The sequence below is a fragment of the Hippocampus bargibanti genome, linkage group LG05 (assembly GCF_051943395.1).
Source record: "Hippocampus bargibanti isolate YZ-2025 linkage group LG05, ASM5194339v1, whole genome shotgun sequence".
Taxonomy (NCBI): Eukaryota; Metazoa; Chordata; class Actinopteri; order Syngnathiformes; family Syngnathidae; genus Hippocampus; species Hippocampus bargibanti.
Genome location: NC_142738.1, coordinates 5707922 through 5732108, shown reverse-complemented (window position 1 = coordinate 5732108; position 24187 = coordinate 5707922). Strand labels below are relative to the sequence as shown.

The window sequence follows — 24187 nt, the reverse complement described above, 5'->3', positions numbered from 1 at the left end:
TCTCGTTATATCAATATCGTTATATCGATAGTACTGCTTATTACGATACTATTTCTATGAATGCAAGGAGAACATTTACATGCCGCAGGATCGGATATATCGATAGTCCGGTTATAGATATTTTTTCCGACTCCCGAGAATATCGATATAACGAGACTTTACTGTATTTACAAGTTGTTCAATCGTTGTATTTTGTATTTGTTTAATTTTCCTGTTCTTTAATGTAGCAGATTTTTATTTCCTCTTCGTGACCGGAATTTCAATTTGGTGAGTATCAAGAATACATGTCATCTTTTTTTGTTTTGAAGAATAAAAAAAATAAGTCACATCTATCTTATATTGAAAGATATCCACAATTTACGAATGAGATATGTTCCGAAAAGTCGTTCGTAAGGTGAATTCGTTCGTAAGTTGCTTCAGTGCTATATTTTGTATGGAATGAATGTTTCAAGGACAACCGACACCATTTTTTTTTCGTTTCCTAACTGACATCAGAAAAACGTTTTATAGAATCTAAAATACTCAAAACACGCAGGCTATTTTTTTGCAAATGCAAAACACAAATAAAAATGAGTTAATGTCCCAAAAGTACTTCAAAATGACCCCGGAAATGGCGAGTTTCAGAAGGTCCCGCACCCCTGTTCGTGACGTCTTTGCCTTGCTCTATAATCAAAACAATGGCTTCAGATTCGGAGAAGATGCTTTCTTGTTACTCATCCAGTTATGAATATGATTCTAATAGTTCTGAAGAGGAAAGCATAAATGTTTGCAATCGATTAAAGAAGTCCTCACGTATCAATTTGAGCCGTCAGGACTCCAATGTAGCGTCCCAGAAAATGCACAAGATGGCGCCCAAGATCCGTTGGAAATGGGCTGATTTGTCTGCTGGGAATTTGTGTCAACTAGTATCAAATAGTAGTCTTGGTGCAACACACAACGATTCAACATCGCGTTATTTCTGTGTTTTCCTTCTAATTTTGCCATCAACACAAAGTTTTCAGACCAAACAAAGAACCCAAAATGTATTGTGTGCCGCTTTCTCGGTCAGGGGCGTTCCAGACGTCTCGTCACGTCAGGCATCGTCATCAATGTAAATTTCTCCACTGCGAGACTAATAAAGGCAAATCCAATCCAATCCAACTCGAAAACAAGACTTCCTGAGTCTTAAAACGTCAAATATAGCTATATGCTGTGGAATCTTGAATCTTCATTTGAAGTGATTTTACAAATTATGGAGACAACTTGTCCGGAGGCGTAGGCTGTCGTTTAAGTTTGCACACAATAAAGAAAAACATCTTAAAAAATAGGTTACAAAGTTAAATCTACATCAGACCACAAAATTATGCAATTATAACAACAAATACAAATATTTTCAAACATTTATCCAATTACATTAGAACTATCGACTTATATAGTTTGCATTTCTGGGGTCAACGGAGTGAGCCATAAGTTTCCATAGATAGAGAGATATAGTACAAAATGTATCATGCATGTAATTAACTCATTCACTGCCATTCACGAAATGTATTTGTGAATATGTAGAGCGCCATTCATCTTTCATCTAAAACTGCTTCATGTCACAAAGAGGGTACAGCAAGTGCTGAAGAATGAATGACTTTGTGTTGTCATATTTGTTATTTAGTTTATTTTTTGTTCTTTTGACTTTAAGATGGCGCCGCGAGAGTGGCTTCCTTTCCAGAAGCTCCTGTATTTTGTTTCTCCACTTCTTTCCTTTCCCTTTCATAACTTTGCTGCTGGTAAATGTAAATTTCTCCACTGCGAGACAAATAAAGGTAAATCCAATCCATTCCCGAATTTGTTCAGGTTTTGTTTTTTTCTTATTTAGGTGCCAATAAAGCACTGGCCAGACCTCTGGCAATATTTTTCCCTTCCACAAGGGGGCAGCATTTTCCTTTTCTTCCCATGTTAGCATTTTGTTCCAGCTTCAGCTGTTGTTAAAGCGCTATATGAACCACTATGTATGGATTGCATTGTATTTTGGACAGCTGCCCTCATTTCAAGCTCATATAACTCCAGACCCATATCATTTAGGAATTAACTCTTTTTCTGATGACAGAAGATAATCTAAGGTTTCTTACACTGCATTGAATATTTATGTAGTCCTAAAACTCAATATTCTGTGGGTCCTGGAATTCAAGTGACAATGACAAAAACCCTGGCATTGGAGTGGACACATTTTTTGGACATGTCTGCCAGTGAATGAGTAAAAAAAAATTCTGATACCTCTTTGTAAAACGGTGGATGGAAACATATGGCCCACCATCATGTGTTATTATTAAATCTCCATCACCGCGTTACGATAAAAAGCAAAGTATCTGTACTTTGGTGGTTGTTTGTTATGGGACATGAAGACATGACAGTGACCTTTCATAGTTCCATACAAGTTTATGATAAAAATACGACAACATCAGTGATTCATACAAAGTTGTAATAGTCTGCCAATTCAAACTGAAGTACTTACTACTAAGAACAATTTAAAAAAATGAAAACAAGATTAAATAAAACATTTAAAAATAAATGCATTCCAACATCACGTTACAAACCAAATAGGACCGTTTTTTTTCCTTTTTTTTTTCTTGTTTTGAAAAACTATCGGGTGTCACAACTCTGCAGTCTTTTTCCCCACAAGGATACAAAAACATAACATTGGAGAGGAACTACAGCTACGGGCCTTGGCTTCTTGACAACTTCTAGTTGGTCTGGATAGAAATGTTCATTGTGTTGATTTTTTATTTGTATGTTTTTAAATGGAAGTGGGACAAAAGTGGTGCTACGTAATCCATTTGGGTTGACAATAAAGATCCCGGTGTGATTCAGTTCAGTGAGTATGTAGCGCCCCACCACCATCACCACCATTACCCACAACAACCGCTTCGTGACCCGCCTCAGTAGATCCGCCCTCGGCTTCTGTTGCCTCTGGCGCCAAAGCCCCGTCCCCGTCCGCCCCTGAAGCCGCCGCGCTGCTCTGTAGGCAACATCGATGGCGAAGAGCGGAATGTTAGCACATTGCCCAAACAAATCATGTTGTGCAAAATCTTTCACAGGTGTGATCTATGGGATGTTTTTTTGGTGGATAGTTTTCCCGATACAGAGATACCTTGGCTTACGAACTTAATTGGTTCCCAGACAGAGTGTGTAAGGTGAAAAGTGTGTATCCCAAAAATTAATTTCCCATAGGAAACCATTAGAATAATGTGTTCCCAGGTCCCCATAAAACATAATTTTCTACTTTCTAATTTTCCAACCCTTAAAGCTACACAAAATATACCTTATTTTATGTATAATAAATGTGCTATGGTATTATAATTAAGGAAATAAACTGTACTGCATGATAAAGTTGTTTTATTTACCTTTGTGATAGTCGTTGATGGCTTGATGGAATGGAGTGGCCGGTTTCATCAGCATTAAACACTTGAGGAACGTAGCCTTCTTCTTTCACCATCTTGAGGAATGATCCTTTGTAGGTGCTTTCTCTTTGATAATTTTATCTAGTTCCTTATCAATTGTGTTCTGTTTAGCGGGGTTGATAGCTTTTTGCATCAAGTGTACAAATGGCTTGTGCGGGTTGTTTGTGGAACCTGATTGATAGGATATTTTAACCTTGCAGTCTACACTCTGCCTTTGAACTACCAAAGTTGAAACTCTCTCACTGAAGTCTGCCTGTCTCTTTAATGTTTAAAACACCCCCCCCCCTCACTGCTGCGTTTTTGGCCAATCACGTGGCTTTAACCGACTTGGGGCGGGGAATAGAGGACAAAAACAGTTGGCTGCCATTTCGTTAGAAGAACGGGCTTGTTTGCGAACGACACATCACTCCTTGAGGCAGCTCCGTGTACGAAAAAAGTTTGTATGCCAAGGTAAAGTTCATATGCCAAGGTAAATTTTTTGTAAATTTAACGTTTGTAAACCGAAAAGTTCGTAAACCAAGGGGTTCGTAAACCGAGGTATCACTGTACAAGAAAGGTACCGTATTTTCCAGTGTATAAAGCACACCCAACAGCCTTGATTTTCTTCAAAAGACGACTCTGCGCCTCATATTCAGGTGCGCCTTATATGCGGAGTCATATTGACCTACAACAGGTCTCTCAACTATTGTCAGCAGCCTTTAGAGGAAGTATTGCGTAACCCCACCCTCTCCTGTTACGCCTTATAATGTGGTGTGCCTTATATTTGGAAATCTTTCGTCTATTTATATATTATATTTGGAAAATGCTTTTCATTCATTGGTGGTGTGCCGTATAACTCCGGTGCGCCTTATATATGGAAAAGGTTTGAAAGTACACCATTCAGTGTTGGTGCACCTTATACTCCCGTGCGCCTTATACACCGGAAAAGATGGTAGTCACATTCTTAGTGTAAATGTGTGAGGAAACTGCAAAAGTTACATTGTGTAATGACAGTCACAAAACAGTAACTCCACGTAATGTGCGCCTCATACACCGGAATGTAATTTTAATTTTGTTACTTTTTTCCCTAAATTGTAGCTTTTTAACCTTTAACAAAACACTTTTGTGCAGAGTGCACTTTGTATCATAAAATATCCACTGGAAAATACAGTACACATAACAGATCCATCTAAATGTCAGCGAAAGCAGCATCAATAAGTTCTGAGAACCCCCCAAAAAACATGTTTTTTTTGTGTACATTGACCAAAAGAAAAAAGGGGGATGGATTTAAGGTGATTTGGTTATTAGCTTTGTAATATTTTACAAATATAATATTAATATTTTATTAATATAAAATGTAATATTTGTAATATTTATTAATATTAATAACAATAATAGTAATATAATATTTGATCCTGTGTTTTGCTTTTCTACTTTCATTTCTTTCATAACTTTGCTGCTGTGAAATGTAAATTTCTCCACTGCGAGACTAATAAAGGCAAATCCAATCCAATCCAATCCAATAGTCTGAATTGGTCAACAAGGGACTTCAAGGGATTAAAATCGAAAAATAATTACCGTATTTTCCGGTAAGGCGCACCCCCAATGAATGGTGTATTTTGAAACTTTTTTTCCGCATATAAGGCGCACCGGACTATAAGGCACACCTTCAATGAAAGGTTTTCTAAATATAACAAATATATTTAAAAAAAAAAATCAAAATATAAGGCACACCAGATTATAAGGTGCTACAGCAGAAGCCGGGGTTATGCACTACTTCTTCTACAGAGGGAAATTGAGTAAGGGGCTGCTGACAGTAGTTGTGAGACCTGTTTGGCTTAATATTACTTCACATAGAAGGCACACCTGTGTATAAGGCGGAGGGTCATCTTTTGAAAAAAAAAAAAAAAAAAAAAAAAAAAAAAAAAAAAAATCAAGGCTTTTGGGTGCCCTTTATACAACGGAAAATATGATATATAAAATTAGGAAGGAAATATTTTATTTCTATTCAAATGCTGACAAGCAATTTTAAAACTCAATATTCTGTACAACCTGACAAGCAATTTTAAAAAGGCCATTTTTTTAAATTCCGGACCGTACAAGTTTTCCCAATATTATAATAATAATAATTTTCATTTCCAACCGCCTTTTAAAACTCTCAGGGTCACTTTACAGTCACAGGATAAATTATTCTGCGGGTGAGCAGCGGCAGCAACACACGGCAGTGTTCACTCAACCCAGAAGTAACTCAAATAGAGAGAAGGCTAGCTAACAAGCTAATATATAGCCAATGTGCCATGATCAGACGGCGTTTCCATTCCTACCGTAGCTCAGGTTCCCGAGGGATGCGCTGTATTTGCCGCTGGGCGGGTTGTAGATTTGCCGAGCGTCCCGCCGAGGTTGTTGAGCCACTGGCTTCTTTTGGGTGACGCCCGTGCCTGCATCGTCGCCGGATGGACGCTTAAGGCTGCGGCGTGAAAGAGAGAGCAGGGGAGGTAATGCTAAGTCAACGTTATGGATATCCGGGGATCAGGCAGAATGTCAAACTTACGCCACTGCTGCCGCCTCGGCCTTCTGGACGGGCTTCCAGGACAGCGTGATAGCGCTTTTGAACGAAGGAGGGTTGTGGAAAAGATCCTGAGAGACAGAATGACATCAATTCTATCCGGGGGAGCGATTTATGATGCAGCGGGCGACTCACCCATTGCCTTGTGCCAATTTGGAGATTGTTTTTTTTGTTTTCTTTGAGAATTTTGTTTGTGGTCCTATAAGTGTGTCATTTTTCAAATGATAAATACACCAAACTCACAAAAAGTTTGACCAGTGTTTGAAATAAGGCCCGGGGCGTACAACTTTCAAAACGTCTCGGCCCAGGTGGCCGACAACTAAAGCAAAAGCTACAAGCAAACCGCTACAAGCCACGTGGACTCCTCTTTCTAAGCGCCTTTCAAAACTTTCAAATATACTTTACAGTCACGGTGTAGTCCGAAGCACGAAACAAGCTCCTCATTGGCTGCCATGCTGAGTATGCAAATCTCCAAACGAACGTTCGTTTGTCAATCCTCTATACTTCGCAACCATGTTTTTTTTTGCGATTAGTCATCATATTGTGTTTCAAGTTGAAAAAAAATGGGCCAGGCAACTTTATGGATGGGCAGGCAACTTTTCAGAGTTGTCTGCCCTGGGGTCCGCTAACTTTTTGTCATGAGTTTCAAACACTGGTTGGGATGTTTCTGTGCTTTTTAGATAACTTGCTATTGTTATCAATCAGTTGTATTTAACTCTGAAGTTCACTGCATTTGTCTTCAAACTTTTAGAATGCTGCATTCAAACATTTGTTTGGATGCAATGTGCATATGTTAATCTTAATGTATGATAGTTGTCCATGTTAAGCACTTTGTTACAGTTTCAGCTGTTGTTAAAGCGCTATATAAATAGATATGTATTGTATATTCCAGGCTGGGCCGCCATTTCAGGAGTGACTGAGTGACAGTTCAGTTCAGTGAATTTGTATCATCTTATGGATGATTTATTTATTGATTCAGGAAAATTAGGCGACATGGTGTTCACTTGAGTTGGGATCTTTACAAGTACACACTGTTTACAGATAGCTTGACAGAGACGTAAATTAGTTCTTAGTCCAACCGCGACCAACCTTGATGAGGACGTTGATGTTGTTTGTAATCTTCAGGGCCACCACCTTGATCTTGTTCTGATGATTTAAAATAAATAAATAAACAAACAAATAAATAAATAAATAAATAAATAAATAAATAAATAAAAAGTCCCCACCAACACTCACATGTTTGACAGACCACTTCAACTCATTCACTGCCATTCACAAATGTATTCGGGAATTGAAAATATGACATCGAGCGTCATTCCCGAATTTGTTCGGGTTTTGTTTTTTTCATGCTTGGGTGCCGATAAAGTGCTGGCCAGGGTGTCTGGCAATGGATTTTTTATTTTCGACAAGGGGGCAGCATTTCCTTTTTTTCCCATGTTAGCGCTTTGTTCCAGCTTCAGCTATTGTTAAAGTGCCATACAAACCAAATACTGTAGATTGCATTATATTTTGGACAGCCACCCTCATTTCAAGCTCATATAACTCCAGACCCATATAATTTAGGAATCAACTCTCTTTTTCTGATGAAAGAAGAGAGTCTACGATTTTTTTACGCTGTATTGAATGTTTATGTAGTCCTAAAACTCTATATTCTACGCGTCCCGGAATTCGAGCGACAATGACAAAAACCCTGGCACTGGAGTGGACACATTTTTGCACATTTGGCAGTGAATGCGTCAAAGATCGTTCGATCGTTGCATATACCTCATCCGTCTTGAGCGCTTGTCCCGTCTTGCCTTGCAGAGCTACCCGCAGCTGTCTAATGTAAACCTGAAGGCCTCTGGCAAAATACTGCAACCTGCAAGTGCGATCACAGCCACTGCTTTTCATGAACGACATTACAAAGAGGACATGGGTGTCGTTCATATACACCCGTGAGCCATGCGTACCTGATCTTGAAGTCTTTGAGGCGCTCAGCGTCCACTTTATCAATGAGGAAGTCGGGCAGTTTCTTGCCCAGCTGATGGAAGCTGAAGAGGAGACACTCCACGTAGCTGAACTGCAGCTTGGGCTCCTCGCCGGCTGTCTGCTCGCCGTTCTCCACTTCATCTGGCGGCAGAGGCATGTACTCCTATAGTGGGAATTTTAAAAAAATGCAATTCAAAATCTTAAATTGCATGGAACACTGTGCCCTTTTTATCGTGTCTGTCTCATGTCCAATTATTTAAGAAACAATATTCTCTTCAAGCGTTTTTTTTTACTACAGAATCAATCCACTACAATCTCGCCTATTGGAAGTGCCAAGATAGCCTCACAGGGTTCTTTTATCGAACTGAAATAGCTTGAATGTGACGCTGGAGGCCTCCGACGCAGTATCAGATATTCTCAATGAAGCGTTTGGCTGACTGTAGTCTCTGAAGTTTACCCACCAGAAGCTTGGTGAAAAGCATATTGAGGTTGGTCTCCAGTTTGTCCATGTCACCACAGAAAGGACTCATCTCTGCCAGCAGCTTGAGGACCTGCGCAGTCGCATACAGGCGTTAAAAAGACACGCATATACGGCTAATGAGCAACATTGTGATTAGGTGAGTCATAAAAAGCGTCATACATGCAACACCTTCACAATTATGTGTGTGTGGCGTGTGTCGCGGGGGTACTGACGGCGTGTTTGGTGGGACTTCAGGTGCTGATTGGAAGCATGGTTTCCCCATTCATATTAATAGTGAGTATTATCACAAAGTTATTTTAAATACATTCTGACATTTTGTTGAAATCACCTGCGTGCGCGTTTGCGTGCGTGTTTGTGTGCGTGTTTGCGTGCGGCTCTCACTGAAAAACATTTCAATTATTTCACTTTTATGGCTCTCTTAGTCAAAAGGATTCCTGACCCCTGATTTAGAGTGTTCAATGGGGCTACCGTGTATGTTATTGGAGCATGGGAGGAAACTGGAGGACCCGGCGAAAACCTACACAAGCCCGGGGAGAACATGCAAACTCCACACAGGGAAGCCGCACCGGGTCTTGAATTGACGACCTCTGCACTGTGAAGTCAGCGTGCTAACTACTCAACTACTGGGCCGCCCTCCATGATAACTGCTCATTATTTAAAATCTGTTCTACATACATTGAAACATTTGAATGGCACTCTCAATACACCTACATTTTTTTTTTGAAAAGGCAAGTGGGTCACCAACCCAAAAATAAGACATTGAGGAAACTGACCTCAAGCTGAATGTCGAGCTCGGCCACAGGTGTCGTCAGCATGCTTAGGTTAGGCAGCACGTGTTCACAAAAGTAGGTCACAAAACGTGTGGAATGGACATTTTTCTGCAGGTGAAAAAAAATGTTTTTTTTGACATTTTGTAAAAGGAAAATGGACGGTGAAAAGGCACGGTTGATGTACTCACCGAGAAGAGGGGCAGTGCCTGGCGCGTGCATTGAAGCAGGCGGTCCACAGTGTCAGGGTCGGCGGGATTGAGGGCCTGCTCCAGGAAGGCCTGTTCCACCACCAACTCCACCAGCTGCTGGCGCCCGCTAACCGTCTGCAACACGCGCAGGCTGGATACCAAGCGCATCAGTAACACAAACTCCTCACCAGTCACGTCCTCCAGCACCTGAGGGGGTGTTGGGATTAGGAGTATTGTCCAAAATAGCTCAAGTGTGATGCTGGTCTTTAACTCCTTCACTGCCAGACGTGCAAAAATGTGTCCACTCCAGTGCAAGGGTTTCAGTCATTGTCACTCGAATTCCAGGACCCACAGGATATTGAGTTTTAGGACTACATAAACTTTCCATGCTGCATTACAAACCTTAGACTCTCTTCTTTCATCAGAAAAAGTAGTTAATTCCTAAATTATATGGGTTTGGAGTTATATGAGCTTGAAATGAGGGTGGCTGTCCAAAATACAATGCATACATATTGGTTTTTATAGCATTTTAACAACAGCTGAAACTGGAACAAAGCGCTAACATGGAAAAAAGAGACATTTTGCCGCCTTGTGGAAGGGAAAAAAACATTTCCAGATGACACGGGCAGCGCTTTTTCAGCACCCAAGCATAAAAAAAAACAAAACTCGAATAAATTCGGGAATGGCGCTCTTCGTCATATTTTCAATCCCCGAATAAATTGGCAAATGGCAGTGAATGAGTTAACAATAACTTCATCAAAGTCTTAATGTGCTAACAGACAAGAACAACCTTCTTGGTTTCTGTAAAGACGTACTCCTCCACCTCCTTTGTCATAACATCATCAGGCAAAGTCTTGAGCTTAGTGGAGAGAAACTTGATGGCCCGCTCACGCACGATGTCCTCCCCTTGAAGGATCTGCGAGAAGAGGCCGCCGAGTGTGCCTGTGCAACAACAGTCATCAATGTTGGCAAGGGGGGGATGTAAATGCTAACCGAAACAAACAAACAAACAAACAAACAGGGGCTCACTCACGTACCCTTTGCGTCAATCTTGAAGATGGAAATCAGCGAAATGTTCACTTGGTTGAATTCTGCTGTATCATCTAAAAAAAGAAACATGAATTACACTTTAAAATGTGTTTTTTTACATTACCATAAAAATAAAGGATCATTTTATTAATCAATGCAGTGGGACATAACTCCATGTATACATATAGACAATCCATTACCCCAGGGGAAATTGAATTAAATGCGAATCATATGTTGCAGTTCCCCGAGAAACACTCATACCCTGCCCCCCCGAGTGATTGTGTTGTTTTCACAAATAAAAATAGCATAGTATAATTTAGACGAGGGGTGTCAAACTCATTTTTGTCGCAGATCACAATGTTGTTAAAGTTTCCTTTGGAGGGCCATTTTGTATTTGGTGAAACCAGACTCATCACTTCCTCATATTACATACACGATGCAAAAGAAATTGATGGATAATTAGTTTTAAAATCAGAAGTCAAAAATAATTAGTGTTATTGTGGATTACATATGACAATTTGAAATTTTGGTTCAGACTTTCGAGAGCATCATGGATCTTGATGTGATAATTTGGTACATAAAATAATGCAGCGGGCCAGATCATTAATTTTGATACCAGTGGTACAGACCATTGCTTTTCAAATGTGGGTCACATGAAGGAGCTTCTTCTATAGGTATACAAAACATAAAATATATTTAAAAAGTGGACACCATGCAAAATTCCTTTAAAAATTATACAGCATTCCGTTTTAAGTCTTTTTTTGGGGGGGGGTCAACCAAAACTGCCTTTCACTGATTAAGGTATACTTGTCTGAATTACTATTTCACAGGTCAAGTCAAGGAACCACTTTAATTTCTCTATATCCAGTACCTGTCTGGAGTAGTTGGGTGAGAATATCTGCCACTTTAAGGATGTTATCACCAGTCGCAAACCGCGGGAGCTCTTTAATAGCCTGTCGCCGAATCTAGACCAAAGTGAAAAGGTGGTCGTAAGATATTAACGATGAATGAACGTGGCACATGGTAAATGTTAAGACACTGCACATAGTCGTGACACTTACTGACACGTCGTCATCTTCACAGAGATCCAGCTGGGCGTTGATGGCAGCGTCCGCCAACTCTGGAAAGATGCTGAAAAACTTGGGAATAAATTGAGCCGCCAGGCGCTTCTCCTTGGGCCCGCCTTTCACGCCATCCAAAATGACTTGGTAGGCATCTTTGTGCTGCAGAATGCAAAGAACAAGGAACTAATTTGATTTTGTGCACGTGTGAAAACATTACTACAGACACAGATTTCCTCATTCCAAAGAAGTAGATTGATGTCATGGTAAATACAGGAAAACTTCGGCGGGGTGTGGGATGCAAAGCATTAAAAAATAAATAAAACTCATGCGAGTTCATAAGAGAGCAGGATGTGTTTGAATGCTAAGTGTAACTATAACGAGAACACATAGAGAAGTCAAGAACAAAGTTTTTTTTAAAGGAATGTATTAATAGTTTTTAAATTCAGGCGGGACAAATCATTTAACGTCCTAGTGTGCTCTCATTACGACCAAAACAAAACGTTCCACGAAGCACCTTCGACTGTGAATTACCTTGACACCATCACTAGGCTAACAGCTAGATGCTAGCTTAGCCTCCCCACTAACAACACAACCTTACGTAAGCTAGCAGCAAGCAACACTGGCCTGAAAATGAAGGTTTGGCTTTTTCTCGAAGCGACATATACAACGCAATATGTTTTATTTTTGCTATTTTCCTCATTTACCTTGCCGACGTCGTCCTTGGCATCAGCAAGGACCCCGTAGCTTCGATAGAGATCCTCGATAGTGACCGCCATCAGCGTGCGTCCGAAGTGCCTGTCTGGCGCTCAGCTCAATGCAAAAACAAGACGCCGAAAAATCCCCTTTGGTTCTTTTTTATGATAGTTAACTGACTGGTGGCACTACGGTATTTTGCACAACTTCGCTGTGAACGTAGCACCAAATAATGGGAAATTTCGAGAAGCTCGCGAATAATGAAAGCCCTATTAATTGTCCAGCAACGTTCTATGGAAGAGAGGAAGGCTAAACGAAGCAGCTACGGAAGTGACGACACGGCGCGTGTGCGGGTTTAGCCAACCACGAGGCGAGATCAAGACACACGTGACACAAAGTGAGCAAAACTGCCGGGCGTTAATGGCGCTCGTTCGACGCATGTATTCATTCATTCGTCAATTTTCGATTCGGTGGTGGCAAGTGTAATATTAGAAATATTGACTTGACTTACTGGAGTAAAATAAAAAGTATACAAAGGAACACAGTTTCTTAAAAGTATAGTGTGTTAAGTCGATTTTTGAAGGTTTGTAATAAAAAAAAAAAATTGACTTGTGCTTTGCAATGATTAATAAACACAGGGCAATGCTAATTCAGTGCAAACATATTTATCAACAAAGTGATAAGTTGCAAACAAACATCAACTACAAGCAGTCTTCCCTTTCAGCAACAAGACTGGCATTCCTGTTGAATGGCGGCTTCATAGGAACCGTATTCCTGCCCCAAATTGGACCCCATCACATATCCTGGAAGACAACAGTTAGATAAATCGGTAAATTATCAGATTTGGTTCAATTAAAAAGGGCATTGCAAGAAAATTACATTTTCCCGTGTTTTAACGAGGGTATCACGATGCTTGTGTGAAAAATAAAGTGCGTTTCCTTTCGATGAAAAACAAACCCCCTCACCCACGAACATCAAGATGGCATTTGTAAGTCCATAGCATCTTTTACCTATCTCCACTCTGAACTCCCATGGGAATGCAGTAATTCAGTTCCAGTCTGGCAATGTTGCCTAAACGCAACACAATGCCAAGGCCATATGACCAGCGGATGCACTCTGCCAGCTTCTTCAAATGTGCTTGAGGGCCCTCTCCTAAGAACGAAAATAGGTTCAATAGTTTTGATACAGAACTTTCAAACACCATATTTTTCATACAACATATCGATCAAAATTGAAGCCAAAATTGAAGCCAAAATTGAAGCCAAAGAATAACCACCAACGGTGAAAATTCATGGTTGACATCAGTTCAACTTTTGAGGCATATTAAGATCAAATTCCGAGATATGGGATCCTAGAGCTTCTGAATTTTTTTTAGGAGACAACCCACCATAGTTGAGGTTACAAAGGTTCCCGGCGTTGAGAAAGAAATGCGTTCGGAACAGGTCGCCAAATCCCCCCCTACCAGGCCGGAAGGGTAGCGGAGTGTAGAGGTGAACACCACCAGCCCAGTAAGCCTCTCCTCCCAAATAATCACCTGTCATACAGATTCAAAAAAGAAAAAAAAAAATATTTTTTTTAATTAGCATTGAGGCTAATAGCATAGCCCACCATCTCACCTTCACTTTGCGGGCCCATGCTGTACATGCTGAAACCCCGAATACTGGTGGGGCCACCCAGATAAAACCTAGAGAGACATAAGAAATTATGACAGAGGCTATAAAGCTTTTTTAAGAGGTTGTAAATAAATAAAAAGTCGGTTTGGCTTTCGAGTCATTTCCATTGTGGAGACTCCTACAACATTTTTAAGCGACTTATCTTGATCGAGCTATCGACCGACTGACCGGCCGCATTTTTCATACTTATTTGGTGAATTCCAATTGCAGAAAAGAGGTTCAAAGAAAATATGAAGTACCTGTCTGCGATACATGTTGGCTTGTCACCGATAGGCAACAACAAACCACCCCACAAGGAGGCCGAGAGAACCTGGAAGGGGAAAAAAAGATGATCTTTTGACAAAGATAACTAAATTTTTACAGGTTTATAAAAAAAAATAACTACAAATAAATACATACATACAAACATAAATAAATACATAAATAAACCCAGAGATAGCTAACTAGCGAGCTAGCTAGAATGATGGATAGAATGATCGCTAGCTAGCTAGCCAGTTAGCTAAATAAACAAACAAACAAAAATAAATTAATAAATAAATAAATAAATAAGGGGAGGGGGGGTAAATCTCACAGAGTCCCAGAAGAGGCTTTTATTAAGCTGGATTTCAAAGTCTTCCTTGAGGAAACTGGCATCTCCTCCCGTGTAACCAGCAAGCTCCTACATGTCACATAGAATATTCCATAAATTAAGTCATTTGTGTAGTTGTGACTTCATACTTGCGGTCTCCGACTGACCTGATGGATTTTCAAGAGGCCACCTTTCCTAGGAAGGATGGAAGAGTTTCTGGTGTCGATGACCATGGCGTGCTAGAGGGGAGGGGAACAATCATCAACCTTGGTGGGTTGTTACAGCCACCAAAGACGTTATATCATCCAAATATCGGATGTGTCCATTTGTTTGTTTTGTTATCTCTGTAAACTTTAATTTTGGTACAGAACCTTTAATTGGCATTACATTTTATCATAAAACCACAATGAACTCTTATTTCACAAAGATGAAATACAATGCAATGTGTGTGGGTGTATATTAGTTCTCAGAAGTAGTCAAAGGAACCACGATCCAGATCTGATCTTGATTTTGTGTTTGTGGGAAATTTAAAGTGAACGTATAAAACAAAGCTCAGTACTTTGCTAATTACATCCTCGACTAAAACTAAATGATTGTGTACCCGCATATCATTTTTGACGTTGATAACATTTTTACAAAGATGTAAAATGCATCTTAATAACTAAGAGAACACATTGGTTAAATTTTCAAAAGTGAACATCCATTACATATTATACAATATACATAATTATTGGAAGGGTTTGTTCAACATGTTTCACATAGCCCAATATCTAATTGTAATATATAAAAAATACAGAAATAAAAATTGAGGTCTTTGTTGCCCTTATGTGACACACCAAAATGATTCAATCATATAATGTTTCATTCATTCTGTATCGTGCCTACTGTAAACCGTGTCACTTTTTAGCCCCCCAAAATGCTCGAACTGTACAGGTTGTTTTAAAGGACAACCGACGTCTCCGGACAAGTTGTGTCCATAATTTGTAAAATGGCTTCAGATGACTTCTACTGAGCGTATTTTACAAAGATTCCACCGCATATAGTTATATTTTACCTTTCTTATATTTTACGACTCGCACTGAATATTCCGGAAGTCTTGTTTTTGAGTTGGTGATGAGTCCGTATGTGACGTCACTGAAGGAACATCCCTGACCGAAAAAAGGACACATTGTAGCAGTCCTTCCATCACGTCAATATATTTTGCTGTACTTGTTTGGTCTGAAAACGTCATGTTGCACCAAAAAGTGCCAGAAGAGGGAGACCAAGCTCCATGTAAGGAATTTATCAGCCTGTGGAAACGGGCTGATTAATTCTTCACACAGAGCTTGGTCGCCATTTTCTGCCTCTTTTTTGGTGATACATTTCCCCCCAATGTTGCCTCAAAATGGCACGGAATAAATTATTTAATCGATTGCAAACATGTATGCTTTCCTCTTCAGATCTATCAGAATCAAATTCACAACTGGATGTGTAACAAGAAAGCATATTCTCCGAATCTGAAGCCATTGTTTTGATTCTCCAGCAATGCAAGACGTCTTGGCGTGACGTCATGAACTGGGGGCGGGACTTTCTGAAAATGCCCAATTCGCAGCTCAATTTTTTGCAGATTTTGGACACTTTAATTCATTTTTATTGGTGTTTTGCATTTGAATACAGATATCATACTGCGTGTTTTGGGTATTTTAGATGCTAGAAAACGTTTTTCTGATGTCAGTTAGGAAACAAAAAAGTGACGTCGGTTGTCCTTTAAAGACATTCATAAGACAGTTTAACCCTTTTGGGTAAAATGGTTACATCTTATTAGGTGCAAAGGGTTAATTTTAAAGTAATTTATTAGTGGAACCTGGTTGGCGTTTCTTGTGAGATTAAGATTCTGTCACGTAGTACTTGAAGTCAAAATACCGCAAGTGACGACTTGAGAGAATGTCCACTCTCTTCCCGGACAGCAAAGGAGGCAGTGCGAGCCAGACACCCTAAATCTCTCCACACACCTTCCCATTTCAGGGTTTGGTTGGTCTTCCACACGGGGAACTGAAACAAGGATGGACGGTAAAGATATTAAAATCTTTTTTGCCTGCAGGAAAAAAAAATGTATAAAATAATAATAACAACAACAACAACAATAATAATAATAATAATAATAATAATAATAATAACAGTGTTTGAAATAACGTGTGCCTGGAGGCCCGTGGCGTACAACTATTATGTCGGGTGTACAATTTTCAAAACGTCTCGGCCCGGGTGGCTGACAACTTCTTCAAGAAAAAATAAAATAATAATAAAAATCAAATCAAACGTTTGTTGTATTCAATAAAGCAAAAGCTACAAGCAATTTGCTACAAGCAATTTTATGGCCGGTAAGGCAACTTTTCAGAGTTGTGTGCCCTGGTGTCCGCTAACTTTTTGTCATGAGTTTCAGACACTGATAATAATAATAATAATAATAATAATAATAATAATAATAATAATAATAATAATAATAATAATAATAATAAGTAGAAGAAGAAGAAGAAGGAGAACAAGAAGAAGAACAAGAAGAAGAAGAAGAAGAATACATTTCATTTATAAGCGCCTTTCAAATCTCTCAAGGTCACTTTACAGTCATGGGATCAGTTGTTCTGTGGGTGAGCAGTGGCAGCCACAAGCGCCAGCGTTCACTCAACCCGGAATAACTCAAATAGATAGAAAGCTAGCTAGAATAACTCAAATAGATAGAAAGCTAGCTCGTTAGCTAATAGATAGCTAGCTCAATAGCTAGCTAGATAGATAGCTAGCCAGCTATAGAGCTAATAGATAGCAAATAGATAGCCTGCTAGGTGCTGCCCCATTGTGCAAGGGAAAAACATTACCAGAGGTCTTGCCAGCGCTTTATCAGCACCCCCGCAAGAAAAACCAAAACCCAAAAAAATTGGGAATGGCGCTCCATGTCATGCTTTTCAATTCCCGAATAAATTCAGGAAAGGCAGTGAATGAGTTAAAATGCTCTGGGACCACATTTTGGGATATCTTTACGGTTTCAGTCAGTGGTTTCGAAACTTGTTTTACGCAATGGCAATGGCGATCTTCGAAAGATTTGTCATCTTTTTACATTTAGCTCGGCTGAGACGCCACGATCCGTCTCCCTCAGAGAACTCCATGGAAACTGTCCGGTTACTTTGTAGGCATTGAGCGTGATGCTGACGGGAGAAAGAAAAAAAAAAGAGAGAGATGCAAAAGTCATTTTACGGCACAATAAAGTGAACCCTCAAAAAGAGCTGTAAGGCAGACTTACTTGCGTTCAAAGTTCCCCACTTGCGGTTTGAAATAGGAAAGGCCGTAGGAAGTCTCTTTGGTACCATAAGAGAACTGAAACGTGAGCTTCTCGGCCCGGCCAAACACATTGGGTAATTTCATTCCCAGCACCTGCCGTGAAGCATTTTTGTACCGTGGGTTTTAGTTGCGCCAATTCAAGCGAGAGCCGTCCATTCAATTGTGCACTGACCATGCTGCCTTCATTGTTGCCGACCATCGTGTTGTAACTACCCGTCAACCGCCTCAGCTCGATGACCTCGAATGTCACATCGAGGCCGTTGGGGAGAGCGTCTTCACCTGAAATACAAAGATACCTTGGCTTATGAGCTTAATTGGTTCTCAGACAGAGTGTGTAAGGCGAAAAGTGTGTATCCCAAAAAATAATTTCCCATAGGAAACCATTAAAATGAGAATAATCTGTTCCCAGGTCCCCATAAAAAATAATTTTCTACGTTCTTATTTTCTAAGCCTTAAAATTTATTAATTATTTTATGTATAATAAATGTGCTATGGTATTAAAATTAAAGAAATAAACTGTACTGTATAATAAAGTTTTATAGTATTTACAATTGTGATGGTCGTTGATGGCTTGATGGAATGGAGTGGACGCTTTCATCAGCATTAAACACTTGATGAGGAACATAGCCTTCCTCTTTTACCATCTTGAGGAATTATCCCCTGTAGGTGCTTTCTCTGTGATAATTTTATCTAATTCCTCATCAATTGTGTTCTGTTTATCTGGGTTGATAGCTTTTTGCATCAAGTGTACAGATGGCTTGTGCGGGTTGTTTGTGGAGCCTGATTGATGGGATATTTTAACCTTGCAGTCTGCACTCTGCTTTTGAACCTTCAAAGTTGAAACTCTCTCACTGTCGTCTGCCTGTCTCTTTAATGTTTAAACCACCTCCCCTAACTGCTGCGTTCTTGACCAATCACGTGGCTCTAACCGAAGACTGGGGGCGGGGAAAAGAGGACAAAAAAAAAGTCGGTGGCCATTTTCTTTTTGGAGAACGGGCTCGTTCGCAAACGAATCATAACTCATTGTGGCAGCTCCGTGTGTATCCCGAAATAAAGTTTGTACTCCAAGGTAAAATTTTCATAAATTTCACGTTCGTAAACCGAAATGTTCGTAAGCCAATGGGTTCGTAAACCGAGGTGTGACTGTTTAAGCGGGAGCAAAAGTAGCTCTCGAAGTACTCCACAAATGTGGGATTGGATTTGAATTGATTGCTGCCTGCTGAAGTAGTGAAGCTGTTGTGCAAAATACCCTTAAAAATCCACATATCTGAAATAAATATAACGCAAAATCAATTTCTGAATTATATCTGTTCTCTTTTTCGGTTGTTGTTGTGGGAAGTTGAGATCGACATAAAATGTGTACGCTGAAAATAATCTGACAATTTGCAACGGTTTAATGTTTGAACTCTTTCAACATTGTAATTTTCTCGCACAAGGAACTAAAAAGCAAAATGTGCCTGTTTTTTTTTCTTCCACAATTAATTATGTTCTAAAATGTTTGACTTCTATGCCTTTCCGTTACTTTACCAGTCTATCTGCTACAAATGAAACCTTGCAAAGTTTTTAACTCATTCACTGCCAGACGATGTGCAAAAATGCGTCCACTTCAGTGCCAGGGTTTTTGTCATTGTCACTCAAATTCCAGGACTCACAGAATATTGAGTTTTAGGATTACATAAGCATTCAAATGCGGCGTAAGAAACCTTAGACTCCCTTCTTTCATCAGAAGAAAAATAATTAATACCTAAATGGTATTATCTAAAACACAGGTGTCAAAGTCAAGGCCCGCGGGCCAAATCCGGCCCGCCACATCATTTTTTTTCGGCCCGCGAAAGCAAATTAAACTTGTTAAATTCCATGATGATTGCTAAAATCTGAGCCAAAATGTCATATTTTTGGATGTCAACCACAATAAAAGTCATTATTCTTGACTTCAGATTTGAAAACGAGTTATTCATTAATTTGCTGTGTGCTCTATATGTAATATTTGAAGGGATTTAAACATTCTAATGGGTTCCCCAAATTCATAACAGGCCTCGAGAGGAAACCATAACTACAATGTGGCCCGCGGCAAAAAAATGACTTTGACCCCCCTGATCTAAAAGGTCTGAAGTTATAGGAGCTTGAAATAAGGGTGGCTGACCAAAATATAATGAAATACATATATATTGGTTTATATAGCGCTTTAACAACAGCTGAAGCTGGAAATAAGCGCTAAAATTGTAAAAAAGGGAAATGCTGTCCCCTCGTGGAATGGAAAAACATTGCCAGAGGCACTGGCCAGCGCTTTATCTGCTAACGAGAAAAACCTAAAACTAAACAAATTCGGGAATGGCGCTCTAGGTCATATTTTCAATTCCTGAATAAATTCGTGAATGGCAGTGAATGAGTTAAGAAGCTCAAATTGACTTTATCTGAAAATATGATTTTTAGGTTGACCTACAAATTTTGCACAACATACAAATAACCCCAACAGGACGCGACATGTGTATAGTGTCGTATTTTGCGGCTGATGTACCCCTGGAGGTGTCAATAACAACTTCGACTTTCCGGAAGATTCCAAGACGAAGCAGCTTCTGCCTGGCTTCGTGGGATCTCCTCATTACCTGAAATACAAAGCATCAATGTAAAGTCAGTTCACAGTCTATAGTTCCTATTTGATTTCCAGTACGTACATCGATTAAATTCCTAGCTTGAAAAACTTCAGAGATCTCATAGGAAAGCAGGTCCTCCTTGGTCCTCCCGAGCCCATCTATATGCACCCGCTGGACCACCACCTTTGAATATTAAAATAACATTAGGAAATGTTATTTCACAAAGATGTTTTGTGATGTGTTTGGCAACTCCATGGATCTTACATCCTTGTTTTCCAAAATTTCCTGTTTGGGTTCCTGCTCCATTTCAGAAGGCTCAATGTCGTCAGCGTGAACTCCCAGCTCAGGACCCTGCATGGGCAGAGGGTCCAGGCTCTGCAAAGGCACGTGAAAAACAAGCAACCATGAGATACACGATGTGACTCAAATGATATCATCATTTCCTGAAGGATATCATCTGTAATAATAAAAAAATAATAATATTGATCGAGAACATATGAATATTCTTCACACAAGTACAAGAACAATAAACTAAAATGACTAAAGTGAGCATTATTGGTAATCATGCAGTTTTAATACATTTCAGTCTAATTACATCTCATTATCAAGTATGAGTCGATAATAAAATGTCGTTGAGTGGAAAACACAACATAGCACATCCCCATAATGTCAGTCTTTCCACTCCCAGATTAAAAAAAAAACACTGGTGGCAAGAAGAACGAGCTGGAATCATCTATAAAGCAATGCTAAAACGTCAGCGTTGTTGTTTGTTCAAAATGTGCATATTTTCTTCGACAAACAAGTGTTGTGCCTTAGCCACCAATGCCCCAAATCTCGTTGAAGGGTGGCTGCTGTCACCGAGGCCCTCCCTTTTCTCCTCAGCGGCCACACACTATGAGAGGTCAAACACCCAAAGCAATGCGTTACCGTCTCCTTTTCTTACCCTGGCGTGGACGGTGCCCATGCTTAGATCCACGCGACAGCGACCCGATGGAAAACGGTGACAGTTGACTGAGGGTGTATACACGCAGAAAGCAAACGCTCAAGACTATTACGCGGAGACAGAGAAAAGGGATTCACGAAAGGAGGCAGCCATGTCATTTCCGGAATTCGGTTTGGCCACGCCCACGACAGGCGGCCATTGCTTGCTTTGTGATAAAATGTCGTAAAAATACAAAATATAAATAATTATATAAACCACTACACATAATTTAAAATAGACAAACATATTTATTTATATAGCGCTTTAACAACAGCTGAAGCTGTAACATAGCGATAACATGGACAAAATACATAAAAATTAAAATGATCAAAAAGGGGAAATATATATAAAAATGCAACGTCAGGAAATACAAGTAGATAAATAAAATTGAGTCAATATATTGTGTATAGAAGTAAAAATTACGTTTTAATGTTATTATTCACTCAGTCAAATCGGTGAATTTGTAGATTTCAAATGAAATCTACAAACCATCATTATAATTCATTTACTTGTACCACTGACTAGGGGGGCTGATCTGGCCTGCCACATCATTAAATGTGGCCTGCAAAAGCAAATCAGGCATGTCACATGAGATGATGCTCACTAATATCAAAACCAAAATTTCAAATTGTCAAATGTAATGAACAAGTCGTTATTCTGGAATTCTGATTTGAAAACTATTTTTCAATCAATTTGTTGTCCACTGTGTAAATTATATATGGAAGTGATTAAACAATATGGTTTCCCAAAATGTATAACAGCCCTCCGAGAGGAACCATAACTACATTTGGCCCCCAAAATAATGAGTTTGACATCCACTGTATAAAAGTTCCAACTCAAATATGGTTTGCTGTTTAATTATTTTATTTGTCAATGTCTGCATTGTTATAAAAATATCATGCAATCATGTTCGTCTGTATCACAGCAGATATTGCAAAAACAATGCAAAAGTATATCAAGAGGCAAAGAAAGTGTCACTTTTTGGAGTATATTCTAAATTTAAGGTTGCTTGTATGTCGCTGAGCATTTCTCCAAGCTAAGCATCCTGTAACAATAAAATAACATGTTAGATTTTGAAATCACAGAATTAATAAAAATGATCATAACCTCTCTTACCCTTCTGTTATGAAAGTATCATAGGATATTTTGTCTTCATTTACACCATCAGGACACTCATTTATGCCTTTCATGCCCAATGAGATGAGAGCTATGAAAAACAAAGCTCTTTTAATAGAACAGTTTGGGGGGGGGGGGTTAACTATTTATTTTGTTGATGTGATGCGCTCACCCTGTTGGTATTGAGCAAACGAGACATGTCTTTCATTGGCTGGGTCCACTATACCAAACGCAGCATCCAGATTAGAAGGGCTGAGTAGACTGGGCGCTTTTTGTCCACTATCTCGAGCTTGTTTTAGTTGTGTGAGTTTCTCAATGAGAAACTCTTTGGGATCATCTGAATAAAAAGGACAAATACAATAAACCAAGTTGAGATGCCTATTAACATGAAATAGATTGAGTAAAATAACAAACGACACAATAACAACATATATGTGTGAAACATGAAACGTGATGTCCAAACAAAACTGAAAACAGCTTAAAACGTGAATGCCAAATAGGTTAAAAGTGACAAAACCTAAAGTAATGTGAATCCGTTAAATGCAAAACAAAAAGGCGAACTAATGTGTGGTTCCAAACAAGCAGACCGTCGTAAATCATCCAAATGCTGGTTTAGCTAACCTGCCAACTATCTGGTAAAACCGAGTAATTCTACCTCCAAAAGTGCTCTGAAAAAATGCTTATATTGCACACAAGGCTAACCGGGTCTATAAAAGAAGAGCATGCTGGTAAGGTTTTTCATGAGATCGAAGATTTTGTGTTTTTCCAGGTATGCAGAAGCTTCTTTTTCTCGTTCGGTCGCCATCTTGTCATCCATCCCGTTTGTTGATGTCAGTTGCTAGGATACGACGAAGTTTAACGAAAAACAGTCCGACATTGTGTTTAAAACATTTTAACCCAATATTTTTTTTTATTTCACACATAAAAAAATACTAAACGTTTTTGATTTACATACAAAATCCATTCATAGTGGAAATAATATAAATATAATTTCCATATTAGTTCATCTTGGGTTTTGTATCCACTTGCTGCTGCGCGGCAGTTTCTCTGAGTTTGAAGCCCAATAATTCTGTACGAAGCTCCCCAGGCTTTGGTGGGACATCTGGTATAGTCTGGTGGAAAAAAGAAACACAGTTTCAGAAATAAATGACCAACGTGTACCCTACTTCTAATGGGAAATTTGACAATTCAGAGAGCTAGTTTAGATTTGTCACAACACCATCATTATTATACCTACAACCGACTTCGGGCAGTATAAAATCATACTGAATATTTAATATCTATTCTAATTCAGCCTCTCACCAGATCGGGTAAGTAGTACTGATGGACCGCTTGTGCTCCTGCAAACATGGCCAATATACTGGCTCCGTACATCCTTAGGTAACGAGTCCACGACACCCCAGCGGGCATTTTTGCGAAGCTTCAACAAGGAACACCATGCACACTTGCAGACTGTGGACAAACATGTGTCATGCATTCAATGTCAACATTGCAGGTTGCTAACTTGAGAAGCTATCTCGCTATACAACGCGCGTTTTCATAAAAGTATAAAAAGACTTGCACACTTTAAGGTTTGTTTACCGACCTTGCTAGACTAATCCAATATCAGATTTGCGAACAAGTCGTTGGCAACTCATTCTCAAGGATTGCCGGTCACCGGGACACGAACAGATCACTCGCTGAAACGATTGCATCCGGGTTGTATTATATACATATGCCAACGTAATTCTTAATTTTCCCAATAAGTGGCGGTAGTGCGCATATATGCTAAGATCATGA

At 39.5% G+C, this 24187-nt stretch overlaps 4 protein-coding genes across 5 annotated transcripts; all 4 read right to left on the bottom strand.

Moving 5' to 3' along the window:
- Window positions 1-1367: 1367 nt before the first annotated feature.
- api5 (apoptosis inhibitor 5) lies at window positions 1368-12508 on the bottom strand. The gene is made up of 14 exons (XM_088996847.1): window positions 12178-12508; window positions 11471-11632; window positions 11281-11374; window positions 10418-10483; window positions 10171-10322; window positions 9381-9587; window positions 9196-9300; window positions 8403-8492; window positions 7923-8104; window positions 7738-7831; window positions 7063-7119; window positions 5959-6044; window positions 5732-5874; window positions 1368-2986 (listed from the first exon to the last, which is right to left on the bottom strand). Exons 1-14 carry the CDS (start codon window positions 12247-12249, stop codon window positions 2907-2909), a joined length of 1590 nt encoding a protein of 529 aa, XP_088852973.1. The 5' UTR covers window positions 12250-12508; the 3' UTR covers window positions 1368-2906.
- Window positions 12509-12815: 307 nt separating this feature from the next.
- Window positions 12816-21417, bottom strand: samm50 (SAMM50 sorting and assembly machinery component). Its single transcript, XM_088997084.1, has 15 exons — window positions 21254-21417; window positions 20575-20685; window positions 20392-20493; window positions 20235-20322; window positions 17889-17995; window positions 17679-17809; window positions 17496-17583; window positions 16310-16438; window positions 14575-14646; window positions 14411-14497; window positions 14079-14149; window positions 13783-13850; window positions 13554-13700; window positions 13177-13318; window positions 12816-12969 (listed from the first exon to the last, which is right to left on the bottom strand). Exons 1-15 carry the CDS (start codon window positions 21272-21274, stop codon window positions 12924-12926), a joined length of 1410 nt encoding a protein of 469 aa, XP_088853210.1. The 5' UTR covers window positions 21275-21417; the 3' UTR covers window positions 12816-12923.
- A 219-nt stretch (window positions 21418-21636) lies between these two features.
- On the bottom strand, window positions 21637-23371 carry efcab10 (EF-hand calcium binding domain 10). The gene is made up of 4 exons (XM_088996358.1): window positions 23111-23371; window positions 22581-22745; window positions 22409-22499; window positions 21637-22337 (listed from the first exon to the last, which is right to left on the bottom strand). Exons 1-4 carry the CDS (start codon window positions 23223-23225, stop codon window positions 22292-22294), a joined length of 417 nt encoding a protein of 138 aa, XP_088852484.1. The 5' UTR covers window positions 23226-23371; the 3' UTR covers window positions 21637-22291.
- On the bottom strand, window positions 22728-24137 carry uqcc6 (ubiquinol-cytochrome c reductase complex assembly factor 6). Of its 2 annotated transcripts, XM_088996360.1 has the most exons (4): window positions 23994-24137; window positions 23711-23860; window positions 23404-23520; window positions 22728-22746 (listed from the first exon to the last, which is right to left on the bottom strand). In XM_088996360.1, exons 2-3 carry the CDS (start codon window positions 23816-23818, stop codon window positions 23407-23409), a joined length of 222 nt encoding a protein of 73 aa, XP_088852486.1. In that variant the 5' UTR covers window positions 23819-23860; window positions 23994-24137; the 3' UTR covers window positions 22728-22746; window positions 23404-23406. The 2 variants fall into 2 exon arrangements, with proteins under 2 accessions (XP_088852486.1, XP_088852485.1); XM_088996359.1 differs by lacking the exon at window positions 22728-22746 and having other exon boundaries at window positions 23262-23520.
- Between the last annotated feature and the right edge of the window lie 50 nt (window positions 24138-24187).

Excerpts from the sequence above, each read along its gene's own strand:
- efcab10 (XM_088996358.1), bottom strand. The coding sequence starts at position 23,225 with ATGGATGACAAGATGGCGACCGAACGAGAAAAAGAAGCTTCTGCATAC. Across the intron at positions 22,746-23,110 it reads GCTCTTCTTTTATAGACCCG|ATGATCCCAAAGAGTTTCTC; the intron begins GTTAGCCTTGTG and ends CTTTTTATTCAG. Across the intron at positions 22,338-22,408 it reads GATACTTTCATAACAGAAGG|GATGCTTAGCTTGGAGAAAT; the intron begins GTAAGAGAGGTT and ends TTATTGTTACAG.
- uqcc6 (XM_088996360.1), bottom strand. The coding sequence starts at position 23,818 with ATGCCCGCTGGGGTGTCGTGGACTCGTTACCTAAGGATGTACGGAGCC. Across the intron at positions 23,521-23,710 it reads AGTACTACTTACCCGATCTG|ACTATACCAGATGTCCCACC; the intron begins GTGAGAGGCTGA and ends TTTTTCCACCAG.
- api5 (XM_088996847.1), bottom strand. The coding sequence starts at position 12,249 with ATGGCGGTCACTATCGAGGATCTCTATCGAAGCTACGGGGTCCTTGCT. Across the intron at positions 9,301-9,380 it reads AGGCACTGCCCCTCTTCTCG|AAAAATGTCCATTCCACACG; the intron begins GTGAGTACATCA and ends TTTCACCTGCAG. Across the intron at positions 7,120-7,737 it reads AAGCGCTCAAGACGGATGAG|AACAAGATCAAGGTGGTGGC; the intron begins GTATATGCAACG and ends TTAAATCATCAG.
- samm50 (XM_088997084.1), bottom strand. The coding sequence starts at position 21,274 with ATGGGCACCGTCCACGCCAGG. Across the intron at positions 20,686-21,253 it reads TGGGCACCGTCCACGCCAGG|AGCCTGGACCCTCTGCCCAT; the intron begins GTAAGAAAAGGA and ends GTGCCTTTGCAG. Across the intron at positions 13,701-13,782 it reads CATGGGCCCGCAAAGTGAAG|GTGATTATTTGGGAGGAGAG; the intron begins GTGAGATGGTGG and ends TCTGTATGACAG.